Here is a 24,074-nt window from a genome sequence, read left to right as displayed (position 1 = left end):
AAAAGGGCAGATAATTACTACTATTATTATTTTAAATCAATAAAATTATACCTTTTTGTCAGATTTTTAAAAAATATATATTTTTATTTCAGAGAGAAAGGGAGAGGGAAAGAGATAGAAACATCAATGATGAGAAAGAATCATTGATAGGCTGCCTCCTGCATGCCCCCAAATGGGGATTGAGCCCACAACCTAGGCATGTGCCCTTGCCCACAGTCAAACCTGGGACCCCTCAGTCCGCAGGCTGATGCTCTATCAACTGAGCCAAACCAGCTAGGGCCTCTTTCTTTCTTTCCTTTCTTCTTTCTTCCTTTCTTTCTTTTTTCTGCCCCCAGCTAGGGCCTTTTTTGTCAGACTGACAAAAATATTTTTTGGTGTGCCACGGACTTTTAGTAATTCGTTTATTTGTGCCATGAGATAAAAATGGTTGAAAATTGCTAGTCTAGTGTAAGAGACAGGTAAGAAACAAATAATTACAATACAGTGTGATGAGTGCTGTGATAGAGGAAGTATTCTATGAGGAAAGAGGCGGGGCATCTGTCTTAGTTTGAGGTTTGGAAGAGGGTGGAAATCTTACCAAACTTACCAGAGGAGGTGAAACTTAAGCTGGGTCTTAGGGAGTCATGATAATAAGGTAGTCAAAAAATGAAGGTGAGTTCTGGCTGGTGTGGCTCAGTTGGTAGTGTGTCATCCCATTCACTGAAAGGTTGCCTGTTCAATTCCCAGTCATGGCACATGCCCGGGTTCCAGGCTTGGTTCCCTTTAGAGGCGTGCAGGAAGCAGCCAACTCATGTTTTGCTTTCACATTGATGTTTCACTCTCTCTCCCTCCCTCCTGGCCCCCCTCCCTCCTCCCTCCATCTCTAAAAATGGATTTTTAAAAATCTTTTTTTTTTTAAATAAAAAATAATGAGGGTGAGCAGGAAGGCATTCTAGGTAGAGGGATCAACACATGCAAAGGCATGGAGGTATCAGACATCATGTCAAGTTTAGGAAGCTCTAATAATAGAATTAAAAATGCCTTCAGTATATGGTGCATGTGGGGGAGTGGCAAAAGACAAAGCTGAGTAAGGGGACAGATGCCATTTCATGAAGGGCCTTGACTGTCATCCTCAGAGCTGGGGGTGCAAACATGAGCAAGGCAAAGGCCTGGGGGAACATGTTTGCAGCTCTAATTCTCACTTGTATATCAGCAGTCCTCAAATTAGTAGCTCAAGCCTAGACCTCACGCTTGAGCTCTAGATCTATATAATCCAACTGCCTTGTTGTCCTCTCTAGACTATATCTAGAATATAAGCTCGTGACAGAAGTATAGTAGTCTGCACTTCATGTTGTCGACAGGTTTTGGAACTTTAAGTGAAATGATAGATAATTAAAGCAATTTCCCCATAGGTTAATTGATACAAACAAGAATTAAGTTCCTATGACATTTCATCAACATTATATAAATAAATGATGTTGAACGAAATGACTTTATTCAAGGACCTGTTATATTTCACTGCCTTTGTTCTAAGCTTTATCTGCATTGCCTAGAATAGTGCCTGACAATAATTTATCAGGTGATTAAATAAGTAATGATTCTCTACTGTTTCTCTCAGAGGCATCTCACATTCCACATAAATCAAATTCATGATCTCCCTCTAACCTGCCCCTCTCCTGATATTCCCTATATCAGTGATTGGCAGCATCTATTTAGTTTTATAAGCCTGGAACCTGGCTAGTTTATCCTTGACATATCCCTGTTTCTCACCTTCCACATCCATTTTATCACCAAGACTTAGTGAATTTTTGACACCCTTTCTCATATACTAGTATCGATAGCTCTCCATCTCCACAGCTCCAGTCCAACCTACTATTATTATTTCACTTATAGTCTTGTATAGTAGTAGTATACTCTCACCATCTACTCTTGTCCCTTTTCAGTCTATTCTCTTTGCTGCTATTGAAGTCAAATAAACCTACAGAATCTGATTCTGATATTTCTGTTTGAAACTAGGTGCTAGGATAAAGAACACAATTCTTAACATAGTCTACAAGGCCGTGTGTGCTCTGGCCCCTGTCTAGCCCTAGAGCCACATCTTGTGTTACTTTTTTGGACTTTCTTTTCACCTTGGCTTTTTAAATTCTTCCAATGGACTATGTTTCCTCCTGCCTCAACTATGATGTATAATTAGTAGCTTTTAATACATTTTATAAAATGGAATGTGTATTGTTAGAGAAATGAATGTATCAGTACTTTTGAGTAGATATTTATAACCCTAAAATGTAATGTTCTGTGCAGCATTTTTTTGAAAAGTAAACTGTCTGTGAATTATTGCAGATAAGCTCAAGCACTTTGAATTATAATTTGTTCCTCTTTCAGATTATATCACACATTTCTATTTTCACCTCAAATTAGTTAAAAAACAAACACTTATGAGCTACATTTATTCTTATTTTAAAGTAAGAAAACATTTCCTGTTGTAAATTTAAGCCATTCTATTTTTTTTTTAAAATGCTGCAGTATTAAGATAGGCAGTAATTGTAGGAAATGCCGTAATTTAAAATAAAACAAAAATTTAGGCTTTATATGAAAGTAGTGACTTGATATGAGTGGAAGCCTCCATTCTGAAGATAGTCATCATTTTTCATAAGATTTCAAATCACCTTCTTTAATTACAAATAAAACAAATCTTGAACAGTTGCACAAGCACCAATGCTGAGCTGTGTTCCTAAGTTAACTTATTGTTTTTAATTGTGAGTACCTGGGAGAGATTATTGTCTAGTTTTGTGTGATAATTTATATTGTTGTATATTTGGTATTAAGTGTTTTTTAAATTTAAAATATTTATTGACTATATTATAGTCTGTTCTATAATATGAGAAATGGGTTTGCTCATTTCAAATTCAAATTTTATTTAATCACTAAAGTAACATTAGCAGGTATTGTACCATATAACATGAACTTATTACTTATTTTCTTTTAACTTTTTTCTTTTAGTCAGTACAAAAGATTAAACTCTGTAGAAGAATGAAATCAAGTGATGGCTGTTTCTTTAGAATTTGAATATGGAGGCCACAGGAACAGAAGAAGTTGACAAGCTAAAAACTAAATTTATATCTGCTTGGAATAACATGAAGTATAGTAAGTATTTTGATTTAAAAATTGTATAAATCCAAAGATATATTTGAAGATGTGTATCATCTTCCTTATTAAATCACTGACATTGCTTAAGGTTCTCATTGAATGACATATTTCTGTAAGGAATGTAGATAAGAATGTCTCATGAAGAAAGAACCAAATATCAACATAAACAATGCTTAGAAACTAAAGCATACTTATGTGCCCTCTTTTTTTTTTATTTTAAAATTCCAAACAGAATTTATTCAGGTGATGGTAATACCTCCGTTTTTAGATTTAATTTCAGGCAACCTCATGTATGAACCAGGAAGTAAGCAAAATAGACCTCTGAACACACAAAAAAGACGGTATAAAGTTCATGCACTGATACCTATGAATTTCTCCTGGAAGTACCCTCAGACCCTTATTTTTAACCTAGTAACTCTTGGTTTGCAAACAAATCCAATAAGGGTCATATGGTGTTTTCTTTAATTTGTTTTGTTTTACAGTTTATTCTTTTTTATTTGTTTTTAATTTTTTCAGTTACAGTTGACTTTCAGTATTATATTAGTTTCAGGTGTACAGCATAGTGGCTAGATGTTTATATAACTTATAAAGCAATCCCCCCAGTAAGTATAGTACCATACATAGTTTACAATATTATTGACTATATTCCCTATGCTGTTCTTTACATCCCCATGACTATTTTGTAACTGCCAATTTGTACTTCTTACTCCCTTTACCTTTTTCACCCAATCCCCTACCCTCTCCCATCTGGCAACTGATCTTATGGTACTTTTGAAGCTCACTTCAGACTAAAAACAAATAGGAGGTAAAGAAGCCTTCAGAAATGGAGAAATACTCAGCAGAACCAGTTTCAACAGGAAGAAATTCATAGCCATAAAATAAAAATGATAAAATTTAGTGAAATTCCTTGACACTGCAAATTCAGGTAAAACCTGTTGGCAGTTGACATCTGGCTCACTGGAAGTCATGGCCAACTACCTATTTAGACAGTTACAACTTGATAATAACATGACATGGCATTCTGAAAATTATGAACATTAATTTTTAAAGTTGAGATCAATAGATAGTGACCATTCTACCTGTAGCTATGACACGCACTGACCACCAGGGGGCAGACTCTAAATGCACAGGCATGGAAACATGGAACAGACTGATGAATCTCAGAAGGAAGTGGGGAGGTGGGAGGGCGGGAAGAGATTAGCCAAAGATCTTATATGCATACTAGAGACCCGGTGCACGGATTCGTGCACTGGTGGGGTCCCTTGGCCTGGCCTGCAGAGATCGGGCTGAAACCAGCCCTCTGACATCTCCTGAGGGGTCCTGGATTGCGAGAGGGTGCAGGCCAGGCCGAAGGACCTTTAGTATCCGTGCACCGGGCCTCTATTATAATTTATATACTATAAAATGCACCCTTTTAAAGTGTATGAGTCAGTGGTTTTTAGGATATTCACAAGGCGGTGCAACCATTATCACTATCTAATTCCAGAATATATTTTTAGCCCAAAAAGCAGTCCCATGCCCATTAGTAGCTACTCCCTATTCCTCTCCACCTCCCTCCAGCCCCTGGCAACCACCAGTCTATTTTCTATATCTATGGATTTCCCTATTCTGGACATTCTTCCTCCCTCTCTAAAATCAAATGTAAATTAAATCATACAACCTGTGGCCTTTTGTGTCTGGCCTTTTCACTTAATGTTTTCAAAGTTCATGTTGTATCATGTATATATCAGTACTTTATTCCTTTATATGGCTGAATAATATTTCATTGTATGGCTATACCACATTGCTTTACCCATTCATCAGTTGATGGACATTTAGGTTATTTCTACTTTTTGGAATACGAATAGTGTTGCTCTGAACATTGTGTTCAAGGTTTTGTGTGAACATGCTTTTTTAAAAAATATCTTTATTGATTTCAGAGAGGAAGGGAGAGGGAAAGAGAGATAGAAACATTAATTATGAGAGAGAATCATTGATTGGCTGCCTCCTGCACATCCCCCACTGGGGATAAAGCCCACAACCCAGGCATGTGCCCGTGGCTGGAATTGAATCTGGGACCCTTCAGTCCATAGGCTGACTCTCTATCCACTGAGCCAAACCAGCCAGGGCTGAACATGTTTTCTGTTGTCTTGGAGTGGAATTTCTGGATCATATATTAACTCTAAGTTTAATTTTTTTGAGGAACTGCCAAACTTTTCCAAAGTGGCTGCACCATTTTACATTCCCACCCTTAATGTATGAGGGTTTGAATTACTCCACATCCTCACCAATACCTTGTCCATTCTTTTATTAGAGCCATCCTAGTGGTTGTGAAGTATTTTACTGTGAGTTTGGTTTGCATTTCTTTTTTTTTTTTTTTAATATATTTTTATTGATTTTTTACAGAGAGGAAGGGAGAGAGATAGAGAGTTAGAAACATCGATGAGAGAGAAACATCGACCAGCTGCCTCCTGCACATCTCCTATCGGGGGTGTGCCCTCAACCCAGGTACATGCCCTTGACCGGAATTGAACCTGGGACCTTTGAGTCCGCAGGCCGACGCTCTATCCACTGAGCCAAACCGGTTTCGGCGGTTTGCATTTCTTTGATGAACAATGATGTTAAGCATCTTTTCATGTACTTATTGGCCTTAAATGTATATATTCTTTGGAGTATATATTCAAATTCTTTGTACATTTTAATTGGGTTGTCCTTTTGTTATTGAATTATAAGAGTTCTTTATATACTCTAGATAAAAAAAGAATCCCTTAGCAAATATATGATTTGTAAATATCCTCTCTTCCTTCCTCCCTCTTTAAAATCAATAAAAATATATCCTTGCATAAGGATTAAAAATTTTTTTATACATAAGAACATTGTTACCTGTTTGAAAGTAAATTAAAATTCTTTTTTCTCTCTCATGTCCTGTAAGTGGAGTGAATGTAGTTAAAATACATATTTTCAGTTCATTGTCCAAATATTTGCTACTTTTGCAAAAAAATGCACATCCATAGTTGATAATTGATGATTTGAAATTAAATAATAGAAAATGTTGCTAGAATTTTAGTGCGTAACACTTTAATTGCAAAATAATTTTTTCTCATTTAGGTTGGGTGTTGAAAACAAAGACGTATTTTAGTAGAAATTCTCCTGTATTATTGCTTGGAAAATGTTATCATTTTAAATGTGAAGGTAAGTGCTAGATTTGTAACCCATTAAAAAATATGTAGAAATTGATTGTGTAACTGTTTTCACTATTTTATTCCTAGATTAATCTACTTTTGGCACATTTCTGTTGTTTTTTACTTCAATTTTAAAATTTGTGGTAAAATATAACATAAAATTTACCTCGTAATTATTTTTAAGTTCAGTGGTACTAATACTTTCTTAAGGTTGTGGTACCATTACCACCATTTATCTCCAGAACTCTCCATTTGTAAAATATGAAACTCCATATCCATTAAACAATAATTCATTCCTCCTTACCCTCAATCCCTAACAACCATCATGTTTTGTATAGTATAGGTGTGCTGGTGATGTATTTTTCCAGCTTTTATGTCTCTGATAAAGTATATTACTTTCATTTTTGAAAGATATTTTTGCTGGGTATAGAATCCTGGGTTGATCCTTTTTTTTCTTGCAGTAGCTTTGAAGATGTTGCCTCACTATCGTCTTGTTTGTTTTGTTTCCAATGAGAAATCTGATGTCATCCTTATCTTTCTTTGTACATAATGTCCTTTTTCTTCTTAACTGCTTTTAAGTTTTTTTTATCACTAGTTTGGAACAATGTGATTATGATGTGCATTGGTGTAGTATTATTCATGTTTCTTGTGCTTGGGTTTTGTTGAACTTCTTGGGCTTGTTGGTTTATAGTTTTTATCAAATTTAGCCATGTTGTCTTAAAATACTTTGTCTGTTTTCCCTTCTCTTCTTTATCCTTCTGGATCTCCAAATATACCTACAGGGTGGGGCAAAAGTAGGTTTATAGTTGTTCATTTGAAATATCCTATATAATAAAATATCCTATATAATAAAAGGCTAATATGCAAATTGTCTCCTTGACTGGGAGTTCGACCAGAGGGTGGAGCCAGCCGGCCAACTGCTCGTAGTTCTTCCCCCTGGACAGCCCTGCCCCTGATTGGCCACCCCCACCCTGGTCAGGGGCGGGGCCAGCTTGCCAACTGCCTGTGAATACATAATAACAAGAATAAACTCTGTTTCATGTACCCACAGTTGTAAATTTACTTTGACCTCCCCTCCCCCTGTGTGTGTGTGTGTGTGTGTGTGTGTGTGTGTATAATTAAATTAAATATATCTATGAAACTAAAACCGGAGTTGAAAGAAATTTTATCCACGAAGAAATTAGCTTGAAAACTTGCTCCTTAAGACAGGTGTGATGCATTTTCCCCTTCTTTGGGGATAGGAAGGAGAATGAATTATTATACAAAAATAATGCAGGAAAAAATGTATGATGGGGAAAATATGACAAAAATCAATTAAATTTAAATGCAGATACACTCCAATGCAAGTAGGGGACAAGCTGTTACTTCTTCCATTAGTAAGTTCCAAAGTAGTATGCATCATTTTAGGAATCTATCTCATAGAAACATACTTTTTGTTTTTCTAGAAACACCCAGTAAAGAGCACCTCTCCTTTTCATTATATTCAACAACTAGAGGCCCGGTGCACAAAAATTTGTGCACTGGGTGGGGGGTCCCTCAGCCCGGCCTGTGCCCTCTCACAGTCTGGGACCCCTCGGGGGATGACCACTTGCTGGCTTAGGCCTGCTCCCTGGGGGATTGGGCCTAAGCTGGCAATCAGACATCCCTCTGGCAGTCCGGCAGCCCTCGGGGGATGTGGGGAGCAAACCTAAGCTGCAGTCAGACCTAAGCTTGCCAGTGGGGAGCAGACCTAAGCTGCAGTCAGACATCCTTAACACTGCTAAGGAGGCAGGAGAGGCTCCCACCACCACCACTGTACTGGCAGCCATCAGCCTGGCTTGTGGCTGAGCAGAGCTCCCCCATGTGAGAGTGCCCTGACCACCAGGGGGCAGCTCCTGCATTGAGCGTCTGCCCCCTGGTGGTCAGTGTGTGTCATAGTGACCAGTCATTCCCAGTCTTTCTGCTGTTAGGGTCAGTTTGCATATTACCCTTTTACTATATAGGATAGAGGCCTGGTGCACGGGTGTGGGCCAGCTGGTTTGCCCTGAAGGGTGTCCCGGATCAGGGCGGGTGTCCCCACTGGGGTGCCTGGCCAGCCTGGATGAGGGGCTGATGGCTGTTTGAAGCTGGTCACACCCCTTCAGGGTTGGGATTCCCAATGGGGTGCCTGGCCAGTCTGGGTGAGGGGCTGAGGGCCGTTTTCAGGCTGGCTGGCGACTGAAGCTCCCAGCCTCTCCTTTATTCCTTTTTTTTTAAATTCTGGGATTTATTTACCTTCTATAGCTGTCACTGGAGCTGAGAGCCAGCTCCAGCTCTGAGGCCCAGCTACAGCTCTGAGACCACGGCTAGCTGAAAGCACATATCTGGGGTTTGTTTAGCTTCTTTAATTGAAACATTGTTGCCGTCCTGCTCGCTCCAGCTCTGAGGCCGCAGCTGCTGAAAGCAGGTATCTGGGGTTTGTTAGCTTCTATAATTAAAACATTGTTGCTTCCAGAGCTCAGAGCCGGGCCGCAGCAGGCTGGGAACCTTGGCTTCCTCCATCACTGGAGCAAGCAAGCCTCATGTTCGCTTCAGCTGCGTGGCTGCTGGCCACCATCTTTGTTGGCAGTTAATTTGCATATCTCCCTGATTAGCCAATGGGAAGCGTAGCGGAGGTACGGTTAATTACCCTTTTGTCTTTTATTAGATAGGATGTCTTAACAACAGAAATCCAGCAAATAAAGACAAATGCTTTTTCCTGGGATTTCATATTTGCTAACTGGCTTTCCCTTCATATACTCCTTTTGAGATTAAAATGGAAATTACAAATTTATATTTAGGTCCTTGAAATTAATATATAATGGACACCAGTTTCTTTCTTTTTTTTTTTAATATATATATATTTTTTATTGATTTTTTTACAGAGAGGAAGGGAGAGAGATAGAGAGTTAGAAACATCGATGAGAGAGAAACATCGATCAGCTGCCTCCTGCACATCTCCTACTGGGGATGTGCCCGCAACCCAGGTACATGCCCTTGACCAGAATCGAACCTGGGACCTTTCAGTCCGCAAGCCGACACTCTATCCACTGAGCCAAACCGGTTTCGGTGACACCAGTTTCTTAACCTGATCACTGAAGAAGACAATTAGTTGACTGAAGTTAGGTATTGCTAGAATGCCTTTAGCATAAGGGGGTCTGTTACTCATCCCTTGTCATCCTAGTCATATTCACCATTGGACTGTGGTTCTAAGTTTAGGCTGGCTGACTGTGCTGTCATCTAGAAATATTGTTGAGCATGAGCTATACTTTTTAGTAAGACTCCCAGGAGATACATGAAGGGAAAGGGAAATAGAAGAAAATGTCACAGTAAGTTAAACCTATAAAAGTGTGGTTTTTCCTTAGTTAAAATGTCAATCGATTAAGCATTGTAATTTTTCTTATGCTCCATGAACTGCTTGAGTGTGATATCATGTGCAGCTCTGTAGTAAACCCATTAGATACTCTAACTTCCACAGATGAGATTTGAGGAATGGGTTATAAAATGCTGCCCTTGATATAGCACCTATAATCAAACCTGGCAGACACCTATTATAAATATCCTATATAATAATGTGAAAAGTTTAGAATAAGATTTTAGTATTTTATTTTCTTAAGCAATAAAAAACAGCTGCAATTTTCTATTTCTACTATTCACTTACTACAATAAAATGTAATGCTTTATATAATATTGAAGGAAGAGCATTTTATAGCAGTAAATGAAAGCCAATAATGAATATTTGTTCTGGAGACAGTGTGACAAAACAAATGTGTTCGAGGCAGAGGTGTGTGAGTGCTGGGCTGCCCATTCACTAACAAGCTGGAGGGGCCAAAGGTCTCCCTGGGCCCCAGTTTACTCATCTGGAGAATAAAAGAGTTTTATAAGATTCAGATCCAAAGAAACAGATAAAACAACTTTAACACGTTAATTCTCACTTCATGTTTAAATAAGATTATCGTTACATTACTCAAGGGAGAACCTGAAAGAATACTTTTTATTCATTTTTAAATGTTATTAATTTTATTCTCTAAGTTATCTAATACTCATCATCACCCTGTCTCACTCATGCTGCTCCTCCCCCCAAATCCCTCCCAATTTACCTCCAGGATATCTTTGCCAGTAGCCACACTATAAAACTTCTCCCTTTCTTACAGTCACATAGCTCCACTTGTTACAAGGTACCAGCTGCTTACAGGGTGTCCCCCTCACAAAAAAGTAAGCTTCTCCAGGGAAGGGAGGTCTCTCACTTCTCTCCTACCCCCAGCTGCTGAGCACTCACAGCTGTCAGTGAGTGTTTGACAAATGATTTAAAATCAGTTACAGCTGGAAGGTAAATTTTATTACAGAAACAAATTCAAATTTATCTGTAGTGGTATTGGAGTGGTGGCAGTGAACTTTTTGAGATCCTTTTTGAGAGCAGTGCTTTTCAACCGGTGTGCTGTAGGAATTTTTAAAAAATACCTGACTAGTCAGGGGCACTGACTTCTTTTCCCTTAGATTGTCAAATTAAAAAAATGACCATAGCCAACACAACAATACCCTTCTGGTATGAATACCTTGTCTTAAAACAAAAATATATCTATCTATATAAAACCCTAATAATCAACTCTACCAAATGGCAGAACGACCTGAGGAACGACTGGTTGGTGGGGGGCGGGGCTGGCAAGCAGGCGGTGCCAAGCCAGCCAAGGAAGGTGCCAGTGGGCAGAGGGAGGTGACTGGCGGCAGTGGTGGGGGGCGGGGCTGGCGTCAGCAGTGGGATGATGGGGGCCAAGTCTGGCAAGTGGGTGGTGCCAGGCCGTCAGCCAAGGCGGGTGCCAGTGGGGGCCCCCCCTGATAGCCCTGCCAGTTGCTCCACAGATCACCGGCCAGGCCTACGGACCCTACCCTATATATTGGGATCAGTCTCTTAGATTTAAAAATTAAAACCTGGCAAGGCTACTCTAACACTGAAAAAACAGGATGATGCAGTGATGACATGCATGGACTCTGGCTTGCACATTTTGTGGTCAGCCCTGATTCTGACACTTATAACTGTGTGACAAAGCCAATTACTTAACTTCTCTCTGCTTCAGTTTTTCCACCCATAAGATGGGGAAAATGGTACTACTGCCTCAGAAGGATCATGTTATGTACCACTTTTTATAATCAGGGCAAAAAAATGTAGCTGCCCATACAACAGCAAGATGCCTTTCACCTGTATGAAAAATATGGTCACTGGTGCAGCATCCTGGATTGCAAGAGGAATGTCCGACTGCCAGTTTAGGCCCGTAAACCGGGCAGTTGGACAATCCTGGATTGTGAGAGGGTGCAGGCTGGGCTGAGGGACCCCCGTCCCCTTGCATGAATTTCGTGCACCGAGCCTCTAGTTACTAGAGTCTAGTAGGTCATATAATAGAGTTACATCTTATTGGTCATGTTGTATAATAATGTTGCATTTGATTGGTTAATTCTTGCTACCAGAAATCATTATATACATCTATAGACACCTACTTTTTAAAAGTGTCACTTTGGAGCAAAAGGGGAAGATACATACTATTATTATTTTTTTGGTAAATCAATAAAAAATATACATATTTTTTGTTAGATCAGTAAAAAAAATATATTTTTGGTGTAGTACAGAATTTTAGTTATTTGTTTTTGTGTGCCATGAGATGAAAGTGGTTGGAAATCATTGTTCTAGAGAATAAAGTAACACACTTTAGAAGTAGTCTTTTATTTTTGAAGTATTAATTGATTTGTAAAGAGTCTAACAATATAGCAAGAATCACATATTGAAATAGCCTAAACTATGTTAGGACAATTCTCTTCCTTAAATAAGGCCAATTACTAATCCCAGTCACTATAAGTAGTTGAAAGAAATAGTAGCATTTTTGAATATCACAGGATACTATTAAAACAAAGATTTTTAATAGGTTTTTTAGAGAGAAAGGAGGGGAGAGGGAGAGAGAAACACCAATGTGAGAGCAAACATGCCTTCTACTAGGGATCAAGCCCATAATCCAGGCATGTGCCCTGATCGGGAATTGAACCAGCAACCTTTTGGTGCATGGGACACACACAGCCAGGGTTCAACAATTTTAATATGCTACGTTTTGTTGTATTTTTAAAACTAATTCAGATCAGCTTTCCTTCCTCATACTAATATAAAATAGTTTTCATCATGCTATCTGTCACACTTTCCCATCAGGATCCCTCACTAATACACAAAAGATGGAGAGGGAGAAAATCTACTTGATGCCTTTTAAAATACATAACACTTATAAATTTCCAGTAGCCAATAATCATAAGTATCTATATATTATATAGGGGGTGGGCAAAAGTAGGTTACAGTTGTGAATATATGAAACACAGTTTATTTTGATATTATTTATTCTTGTATTACATATTTTTCCATATGCACAACTGTAAACCTACTTTTGCCCACCCCCTGTATAAAATGCCATTTTGCATTTTTCAGGTGTTTTACTGCAAAGGCACTTATTCTTTCTTAAAAAGTTCAAGATCAAGATGTTATATTTTTGAAAAGTGTAATTATTTAGAGGACTAGATTTTCCAAGCTAGAAATATTTTAACTATAGCTAAAACTCTGAAATGTTTCTTAAGCTGTGGGGTAAACATGCAGTTTAACTTTTTGATCTCAAAAAACAAATACAGCATAAAGATGCAAATTCACTCAAATACTTTTATTCCAAATGGAATGTTATTTTTTATTTATAACACAAGAATAATAATTCGTTTAATAACTACAACAATGTAGCATGAGTAGTCAACACCAGGACAGTCTGTGGTATGTACATGGTGTCCCCACGGCAGTAAAAGGGACTCTGTGTGTCCTGGAGAAATGAAGTGAGAGACTTCAGGAAGTCCACAAAAAGCAGGAGATTTTCAGCATCCCGGACACTCTGGTGCACATGGACCGAGACATACGGCAAAGCACAATGGACAGAGCTTCCAATGCCACATCTCAGTATCATGTGGAACTAAAAGTGCTTTACTTATCAGGACAGGAATGGCTTTATCGCCCCATCCATGGAAGATGAGAGCAGAGAAGTAACTCTTAGGGTAAACAGTGCCCCTTTCTACCATTCCCATCAACTCCCAATCCCTCAGAAGGTCACATGGAAAAACGTAGGCATTCTGTTTATAAATTAGGGCAGGTTTGTAGAAAGAATTGCTCTCAGATGCATTTTCTCTGTTCCCTAAAAAGCTTAGTAAAATGTTGGATCCATGGGAAGAAAAAGTAACGCATTACACAAGCATCTCAATCATCATCCCATCAGGGGAAGGGACAGTAAAAACACACGTATTCCCACTTGCTGCTTCAGTTAACATTCAAGGCAGGTTTCCTAAGAGACCATCTTGGGATGTTGACAACACAGTGGTGGAGAGATCAGGTGATGAGTGTTGTTCCTGAGTTAAAATATGCTTAAGAGAGCAAACTTTAGTAAAACTTCAGTCAACTCTGATTTGTTTTTTACTGCAGTGTCTCATGTATCACCAAAAAATACTACTGTGAAAATATGGCCTGAAAAGAAAAAGAGTCTTCTAGTCCTAGCACTAATGAACAAATGCTAATTACAGGCAGTTGCAATTCTACGTGAAAGGTCAAGTGTGGGCAGCTCAACTTTAGGCCCCAGACACACCTACTGAGCTTGCAGCCAGGAAGGGGCTGGCTCAAGTGACCGCCCTTCAGTGGGAGATGGGCAAGTACAGGCATTGATTAGCAAGGGTGTGGAACAAGAACCAGGGACAACCAGAAAACCAAGTAGTTCAGAGTTACCCAGTTCATAGGCATCCGAAGATTCTGATGCAATTAAAAGATCACCTGGCCAGTACTTACGTGGCAAATCACAAAGTCACATCTGATGCAAAATGGGTATTTCTGAGAAGTCTCTAATGCAAAGTGCAGTGATTTTGCTTTTAAAAGATGTAACACGTTTTATGAAAAAGTTATCTCATTTTAAAACCAACCTCTTTACAAGAGGAAAGCGGAACGCACAGTCCCTGTGACACTGTGATCCTATCTCCAAGGACAAGCTGGGCTCCAAGGCTGAGCTTCTTGCCCAGGCGCTGCGAAGCTCCTCAAGCCCCTGGGTCAGAGTCAGCATCAGGACTGGCTTCTTCCTCTGTCTGCTCTGCAGTTTGGATAGAGGGAGAAAATGGATCCATATTTAACCTTTAATTACTTAGGTGGCATTTAAGATGCATATTGTTTTGTTCTTTTCTTTCTCAGTGAGCACTGCAGTCATGCTTGCTGCACCTTGATGGTAATTTATTGTTGATACTATTGCAGGAATCCTCCATTTCTCCCCCTTCGCCCACCTCCAGCCAACCTCCATCACCCCTCCCTGGCCCTCACCACACTATTGTCTGTGTCCTTGGGCTATGCATATATGTTCTTTCACTAATTCCTTCATCTCTAATGATATCTTCTGAATTGTCATCTAAGATCAGCATTACTTTCAGATCTTAGAGTAGTACTTTCAAATTTAAGACACCAGAACCTCAAAAATTTAAAAGAGGATGTGGAATATAATGAACAACATAAACTGATGAACAAAAATAGATCCAGAGACAGAGAAACATCGAACAGACTGTCAAACCTCAGAGGGAAGGCAGGGTAGTGTGGGGGTGGGGGGGTGGGGTGTAAGAGATCAACCAAAGGACTTGTATGCATGCATATTAGCATAACCCATGGAAATGGACACTGGGGCAGTGGGGGCTTGTCCTGGGGGGTGGGAGTGGCTGGGGAGGGGTCGATGGGGGAAAAAGGAGACATATGTAATACTTTAAACAAAAACAAACAAACAAAAATAATTTAAAAGATGAGTTATAATGTCCAGTGAGAAACCATAGCAACTTTAATTTGGGATAAGAACATTTAATGTTAAAATACTTTAACTATGAAATGACATCCTGAATTCCATAGGGAGGTACAATGCATCCGTTTTTATGTGTGTCCTTAGAATAACACATTGTAATGGGACTAGAGGCCCCGTGCACTAAATTCATGCACTCAGGGTGGTCCTTCAGCCCAGCCTGTGCCCTCTCGCAGTCTGGGAGCCCTCAGGGGATGTCTGACTGACGGCTTAGGCAGGCCGTCACTCAGACATCCTTAGCACTGCACGGAGGCTCCCGCCACCGCTGCTGTGTTCATAAGCCATGAGCCTGGCTTCTGGCTAAGCGGTGCACCCCCTGTGGGAGCGTACTGATCACCAGGGGCAGCTCCTTCATTGAGCGTCTGCCCCCTTGTGGTCAGTGCGCATCATAGCGACCGGTCGTTCCGCCATCAGGCTGAAACTGGCTCTCCAATATCCCCTGAGGAGTCCTGGATTGCGAGAGGGCACAGGCCAGGCTGAGGGACCCCACCGGTACACGATTGGAGCCGGGGAGGTTGGCCAGCCGGGGAGGGACTGCGGGAGGTCTCCAGGGCGTGTCCAGCCCGTCTTGCTCAGTCCCGATTGGCCGGACCCCAGCAGCAAGCTAACCTACTGGTTGGAGTGTCTCCCCCCTGGTGGTCAGTATGTCATAGCGATTGGTCGACTGGTCGGGTGTCTTCCCTTTGGTGATTAGTGCATGTCATAGCTAGTGGTTGAGCGGCCTTAGCATATCATTAGCATATTACGCTTTGATTGGTTGAACAGATGACCTGATGACAGGACACTTAGCATATTACCCTTTTTTTTTTTATATAGGATTGTGTACAGTTTCACTTTAGAAGAGGTCCAACCATAAAGGGTGGGTAAATGGATGATGCTCCAACCATTTGATGGTCCACTGAACAGCTACCAGAGTCATGCAGTAGAGCTCCATGCAGTGCATGGAAGTACATCCTGGAGCGCTCTCTAGATGCTAAGCACAGTTTCAGAAGTTTTATGTCATTACTTCTCTTTATAACTTTTCTATATTTTTTAAATCTTTTCCATCAAATGATTATTAACATTCTCACCAGAAAAAGCAGAGGAAAGATGTTGCTCAGAGATTTTTCCACATAATATTGCCAATTCCTTCCCTACTCACTCCTCAGGGGGAGGAAGGAGTAACTTGAGAATCTTTAGCCAGAAGATTAGTAAAGCTCATAAGGTCATAACATAAAAGGTTGTATAAAGTTGATGAGTAATCATAAAATTGTATCACAGGACTTTATTGTGTTACTGGTACTACCATCAGTTAGATATATTGACAGGTAAAGGCAAGGTAGTAGAAAACTTCTTTTAAGTTTAACTGAAATCTATACTAGGTTCTTAGGAACAGCTCTTTAAAATGACTTAGAAGAAATCATGTTGCAGTCTCAGAAGAACAAGGCAGAGCATCATTCATATATAATTTTGTGTAACCGAATAATTCAGTTCTCCATTGTAGAAAAGCCAAAATGTTTTACACATAAGTAGGTATTTCTTAGTTTCCAGGGTAACTGATAGAAAATTGTCTGAAATAAAGACATTAAAAGCAAACTTTTATTGTGCTTGTACTTTATATTTTAGTGTTATGACCTTGTTTCTATGGAAACTTGATAATAGGCAAATGCTGAAATTGAGGTTTCTTATATCTCTTTATTGAGTGTCTCCCCCAAATTAAAAACAAATTGAAATGAAAGTTTTACTATCATGTTGAACATGAAAAGGTAAATTCTGTACTCACAAACTCTGTTAACTATTCTGATTTAACACTTTCTATCAGAATGCTTAATCCTTACCTGCTTTCTTACCAGCTTCTCCTAAAGTTCTGTCCAGGGCAATTCAAAGTCATCGGGACAAACTCTTTAACATATATCAGCTTGTTTGCCTGGTAAATTCATGCTATTTTATGACGTCTCCTTTTATTCTTACTCATTATAATGAATTCATGAACATAGAATTGAGAGGTAGGTGTTGCCTCTGAGTTGTATACAATAATTTTGAATGGAAATGTTCAAAACTGGGGTAAGTTAAGATAGACCCACTTTGTGGAGGAATTGTAAAACATGAGCTGCATTCTAAAGAGCTTTTCAAGCACCACAAGAACTGAATTTGGCATATCTATCACCTCCACATCAGCTTCTGTTCAGTAGCTGTGTTACACAGTCATTTGAGACCTAACTCTAAATCTCGACTTCTTAATTAGCAATAGAGGGAGACTATACATGGGCCTTATTTATAGTTAGAAGGGCCAAATGAGATATACATGAAAGTGAGTTGTAAATCTTAAAAAAAGAATTATATAAAGGCCCTATTTTGGTTTCTATCACTACCACTATCCATCTACTAACTGGTTTGTAAAATCACTCAGAGGCTTACTGTACAGAACCAAGCAGAGCAGAAGTTTTTACAAATAATTATCTGCTTTTTGTTTAAAGGCAAAATTAATTCACATAATTTGTTCATTTTTTTCACAAGACTGTCTTAGTAATTCTGAAAAAAGAGTACTTCCCATTTACAAAGCCACATCCCATCTGGGTGAACTCACAGGCTTAATCTAACTTTTAATGAAATTAAGAGCTTAACTAAAATTTAAATAGAATAAGAGCTATAATACATTTCCTCTATGAAACAAAATAATCTCTGGCATTTAAGTGAGACAAATGGGGCTTTACCATCTTTATGACAATGTTTTTTACTTAAAAGAATGCAGTCTTCACTAGCCACGTTGTTACCCGTAATTATTTTAATCAAACATTTCCTCTCTTTTTCCTCTCTCCTCCCTCTCGCTTCCCTCTTCTCCCGCCAACACCCCAGCCATTTTAACTTTAGAACGTTTACCTCAACACTCTTTTTTAAAAAAAATATATTTTTATTTATTTGGGAGAGAGAGGATAGCAGAAGGAGAGATAGAAACATCAATGATGAGAGAGAATCATTGACTGGCTGCCTCTTGCAAGCCTCCTACTGGGGATCGAGCCCGCAACCCAGGCATGTGCCCTGACTGGGAATCGAACTGTGACCTCCTGGTTCATAGGTCGATGCTCAGCCATTGAGCCACACTGGCTGGGCTTTCCTCAGCACTCTTGAAGTTGAACAGGAGGGGAGAGGAGAGGGAGCCATGGAGACAAGCATTGTTGTGGAGGATCTGGCATCTTAATGCTCAAAACCTTGTGTTACAAATTAAAGTCTAAATTTGTTTTCCTTTTTTTTTTTTTTTTTTTTTTTTTTTTTACCAACAGTCTCAAGAACACACCACCTCTCTTTTAGAACAGTCAGTGTAAAAGAGAAGTCTGTTAAATCACTGAAGTAAGACTAAAACATATTTGTGTAAAAGTGGAAATTTTAAAGTAATCAGAACTCTGTGGGTTCTCCTTTGGGTAAAAAACAAGCAAGCAAACAGAAATCTATCTTCTGCAGCACTGGCAGTCACATCTCACATCATTCAGTTACTTTATGTTTTCTTTCCCACAGTTTTCTTTCCTTCTGTGTTCAAATTATAGTTGGAACGAATAAGGCAGCTTCTGTCTGAGATGCTGAAAGCAGCTCACTTAACACCATACAGCCTCTCCCATGTCAGTCTCTATTTTGAACTTAAATTACAAACCCTAAATTGTTTTCACGTGAATTGTCCTGAGTATCAACTCGCTTAACAGATTGGAGCAAGGGTACCACCAAGCCCTTAACTTGATTCCTTCACTTAGGTACCATCTGGATAGGTAACGATGGATAAATACTCCAATGTTGGGATATTAAAGTTGTTATTGAGAAAGGAAAAAAAATACCCAAAGTCTTCATATAGCCCCACAAGACCTTAAATAGAGCAATGCATGGGAAAGACTGAGGACTGGAGGGCCTCAGGCAGGTCTGAAAAATGAAAATAGGGAAAAGAACTGAGCTTTCAGGTAGTTGAGAGAGAAACTGGCTAGACACGATGGGGAAGGAATTAGGGGTGGGGATGCCAGGCATAGCCAGTGTTGGTCCCTGGTGTCCTGCCCTGGGAAAGCCAGCTCCAGGCAAGAGGGAGCCCGAGTGGTTAGACAGACTGACTTTCTCCTGGATAGGGAGTGCAGGAGGAGGAGTACGTTTGTGGAGGAAGATGACTTTTGGCTCTGTTATGTGGAACATAGAAGTGGAGCTCTCTGGTTGAAAGTTTGTTATAAATTTATTTTGGCTAAGTTTGTTATGTGACATCCCAACTTATATTTTAAAAAATACCACACATTAAATCAAACACACAAAAAAACAATTAGGGAAATTTCTTAAAGTTAACATGCTAATATCACATATTTTGTGATTGTTTTCACAGAGCAATTTGGAATCTGGTTTTAGTAAATGAGGCATTCTATGTAAAATAAAACTGTTAAATAAAAACACTTAAAATTGTATTGTTATTAGAGTATATAAAAAGTTATTGAAGCCGTGGGTATAGAAGTGATTGCTTTGACATATTTTTCTTAAAATCTGAAAAATTTTCAGCCACTTTTAATTACAGCTGTTCCCCATTCTTCCTATTCTCTCTTTTTGTATCTCTGATAAATCACTTTGTTAGATTTTTCTCCATGTCTCTGAAATTCTTTGGTCATATTTACTATTACTTTGTCTCTCGGTGCTATGTCCTGAATAATTTCTTTAGTTCTTACTTCTGGTTCTTTAATTATCTCCTGAGCTGTGTGTAATTAATCCTACACCAAGCTCCTGTTTTCAGTTATTATATTTTTCATTTCTAGTAGTTCCATTGGGTTTTCTTTCTTATGTGCCTTGTCAGTTTTAATAGTCTCTTTTCTGTTATTTGTCCAACTTTAAATACCTCCCCATTTTTAAAACATACACATATCTAATTTACCCCACATCTGCTAAATAGCTGTACACCTAAGGTTTTATTTTGTAATTTGCTTAAATTCTGACTATTTCTCATCTTAGCTTGTCTAATTGTGATTTCTGATTGTGATAGCCTTGACTAAGCCTTCAATATTACCAGAAATTCTCTTCTATTTGCTTTATCAATTTTCCTATTCTTCTGTAATGGATTTTTGTCAGACATTCCTATCCTTCATAAAGTTCTCCAGTCTCTTCTGTCATAAAAAACAACAACAAAAAGACAAAAGCAAAGCAAACAACAACAACAAAAAATGGGTTTTTCCTTTGGTTCCATTTATTTTACATTCATCTGACAAATGTTTATTGCACATCTACTATGGACTGAACTCTGTGGCAGGTGCTGCAGATTCAGGGGAGCACAAGATAAACCTATTCCTTCTCTTTGGCCCTGGCCAGGTAGCTCAGTTGGTTAGAGCATTGTCCTGATAAGCCACGGTTGTGGGTTCGAAATCCAGTCAGGGCACATACAGAAAACAACTAGTGAATGCCTAAATAAGTGGAACAACAAATTTATCTCTCAAATCAATACATAAAATTAAAAAAAATATATATTCCTTCTGTTCTAGGGTACTTGAAATCTGGAGGGATGCAGATGTAGATTTAAAAAACAGTATATAGTTATCCCCCACATAATGATGTTCTAGTCAGTGATGGACCTCATATACCTAGTACATGGTGGTCCCATAAGATTATAATGGAGCTGAAAAATCCCTATCGTAATTTGTATTAAAGTATAACATACAATTGTGTACAGTACAGAATACTTGATAATGATAATGAATGACGATGTTACTGGTTTCTGTATTTCCTGTATTATACTTTTAATTGTTATTTTAGAGAATACTCTTTCTACTTATCAAATCTTTTTTTGCTGTAAAACGACGCCATGTTAGGCTACCAGAAGCCTCATACATCTTGTGTTTACTACATCTCTTGATTGCATTGTTTTCTCATGCTTGATTTGACCTCGTGTGTAGTTTTGTAGAGTGACGTGCTGTACAGGTTTGTAGCCAATGAGCAATAGGCTATACCATTTAGCATAGGTATGTAGTAGTATACCTATATCATCTAGGTTTGTGTAAGTGCACTCTGATGTTTGCACAACTACAAAATCACCTAACAACACACTTCAAAGAATGTGGTCCATGCACGGCTGCAGATATAATTTTCTTTGTGACAAAGGAAAATCAGTCAGATAGTGGAAAGTTAACAGGACAACAAAGTTCATTTAGTACTAGCAGTTTTCCAATAATATTTAGAGTAAATATTAAGAGGAGTCTAGATCTTAAGAGGATAAGGAAGTAACTACTTCTAAGTAGGGGGTTAGGAACTATATGTGTGGCAAGCCACAAGATGAGGTGTGAGAGTTACTAGAAACTATTGTGTCAAGTTTTAAAGTTAAATGTCTCTAAAGTGGACATTTTGGACATATTTTTAGTGCCATGTTCAATTTTCAGGCATTTTATGTTTAATTAACTTTAACCTCTAACATTGAGAGATATTCATTGATAATGGGGCTTGGCTTTTATTCTTTTTATTATTGTTGAAACTATATGCTGCAACTTAGCTCCATTAAGCTGAATATATATATCAGGGGTCCTCAAACTTTTTAAACAGGGGGCCAGTTCACTGTCCCTCAGACCATTGGAGGGCCGGATTATAGTTTAAAAAAAAACTATGAACAAATTCCTATGCACACTGCACATATCTTATTTTGAAATAAAAAAACAAAACGGGAACAAATACAATATATGTATTTGCATGTGGCCCGCAGGCCGTAGTTTGAGGACCCCTGATATATACATATATATATTGGAGGCCTGATGCACAAAATTTGTGCAAGGAGCTTGGCCCTCACAGCCCTGACTGCCTCGGCCAGCCCTGCAGCCCCAGCTTCGTCTGGAAGGTTGTCCAGAAGGTTGTCCAGACACTTGTTCTGCTGTTCAGTCTAATTAGCATATTAGTTCTTTATTATATAGGATATATTGGAGGCCCAGTGCATGGGATTTGTGCACTGGTGGGGGTGTGTGGCCTGTGGGGATCTGTCTGCTGTGGGAGCGCTGCTTATCCCCATCAGCCAAACGACGCTTCTGCTGTGGGAGCGCACTGACCACCAGGCGGCAGCTCCTGTGTTGAGCTTCTGCCCCTTGGTGGTCAGTGCGCATCATAGTGACTGGTCAACCCGTCGTTCTGGTCGTTCCACTGTTTGGTCGCTGGGCTTTTATTATTGGGTGATTTAATTTTTTCAAAATGGCCTTGAAGAAGAATAGGTGCAGGAAGGATGAGGAATAAAAGCATGATAAAACTGCTTGAGCATCCTCTCGAAGGGTATTAGAAATTGAACTCCTTGGAATTGAGAGTCGTAGGTAGATTTACCTACCCACCATCCACCCACCAAACCAACCAACATTTATTAGGATCTACTTGTATTAGGCATTGTGCTGCATTTTGAGGTTGTAAAGATTATAAGACTTTCGGAGTAATCAAGGAATGTTAGTTCATTTTTAGCACTAGTGTTTTATAAGATATTGGGAAAACAGTGATCATAGTTTTCACATAGAAATTATATTAGAGGTAATCAATTTGAAAAAGCCTTTAAAAATGATATATATGGGTTGCAACAATTTTTAAAAAATTATATTTCCACATAAAAGGATAACTATAAGAATTTTATATTTTTACTCTTTATCTTGGTTTTGATTTTATAATTTGAGTTAAATATTCATGACATTGAATACAGTGTGCATATTTTATTTGATTTTAAGTTCAAACACATTTTTTATGCATTGACAATCATGATATTTTTATTGCAGATCTCATTTTAGAGAGCACTAATATCTATATCCTGAGCCAAATGAGGCAAAAAGAAAAGATATATTTATATTATCCCCTCATAAAAGAGTCGATTATGTTTGGACTATAGGATATTATTATTAACAATATTACTGATAATATATTAGTGCTAGAGTATACAAAACATTCAGAGTTCATTCTCATTTGATTTTCAGAATAGTCTGATTAGGATGAATAAGATTTATCTTCATTTAAATAGAAAAGAAGATTAGAAAAATTGTGACATACTCTGTATCATATGGGTAATAATGGCATATAATACCATTATTGACATCTCAGCATATGTTTAGACTATAATTTATATTTTTATTTTGTAGATGAAAATAAACTGTTACCTGCAAGATCAGGATGTACAATAGAAGATCATGTGATTTCAGGAAATGTAGAAGAATTTCGTAAAGATTTTATTTCAAGAATATGGCTGACCTACAGGGAAGAATTTCCTCAAATAGAAGGCTCATCTTTGACAACAGACTGTGGTTGGGGCTGTACATTACGAACTGGCCAGATGCTATTGGCTCAAGGACTCATACTACACTTTCTTGGTAGAGGTAAATCAAATATCTGTTTTTATTGTTTTGTTTTATTTTAATTTGAACGCCAGTTTTTAAACTGCATAAAATTCCCTGAGGTTAATTTCTTGACTCCCTAATGTCTTCTAAAGTTGAAACTAATCTAACATATTGCATCCTTTGAATTGGGTGAGGTATGACTTATACATAAACTTTCATGATTCCCCTTTCAAAAACACATGTAGAACATACCTATTATTCTTGGTTACTACTATGAATTAAGTAAGTTCAATTTTTAGTAGCCTTTGTTTTGGTGTGGTTATTATTTATTTACTAGAGGCCCAGTGCACAAATTTCATGTGTGTGCGGGGGGTGTCCCTCAGCCCGGCCTGCACCCTCTCCAATCTGGGATCCCTCTCGCAATCTGGAACCACTGGCTCCTAACCGCTCACCTGCCTGCCTGATGCCCCTAACTGCTCTCCCCTCCTGGCCTGATCCCCCTAACTGCCTAACTGCTCTCCCTTCCTGGCCTGATTCCCCTAACTGCCTATCTGCTCTCCCCCTCCCCGGCCTGATCGCCGTAACTGCCTATCTGTGCTCCCCTCCTGGTCTGATTGCCCCAACTGCCTATCTGCTTTCCCCTC

At 38.8% G+C, this 24,074-nt stretch overlaps 1 protein-coding gene across 3 annotated transcripts in view; it reads left to right on the top strand.

Moving 5' to 3' along the window:
- Positions 1–24,074, top strand: part of ATG4C (autophagy related 4C cysteine peptidase) — a gene marked incomplete at its 5' end in the record, with an annotated part of 80,813 nt that overhangs the window by 19,404 nt on the left and 37,335 nt on the right. For 2 of the 3 annotated variants that reach the window (XM_081086464.1, XM_081086463.1), the window contains 3 exons: positions 2,980–3,123; positions 6,214–6,297; positions 23,236–23,469. In XM_081086464.1, coding sequence (XP_080942590.1) covers positions 3,048–3,123; positions 6,214–6,297; positions 23,236–23,469 — 394 coding nt within the window. Of the gene's footprint in view, positions 1–2,979; positions 3,124–6,213; positions 6,298–23,235; positions 23,470–24,074 lie in introns of those variants that run through there. The other variant, XM_081086465.1, reaches the window with a different exon arrangement.

Source organism: Myotis nattereri (genome assembly GCF_964212035.1).
Source record: "Myotis nattereri genome assembly, chromosome: 3".
Classification (NCBI taxonomy): domain Eukaryota; kingdom Metazoa; phylum Chordata; class Mammalia; order Chiroptera; family Vespertilionidae; genus Myotis; species Myotis nattereri.
This window is presented reverse-complemented; position numbering and strand designations above follow the sequence as displayed.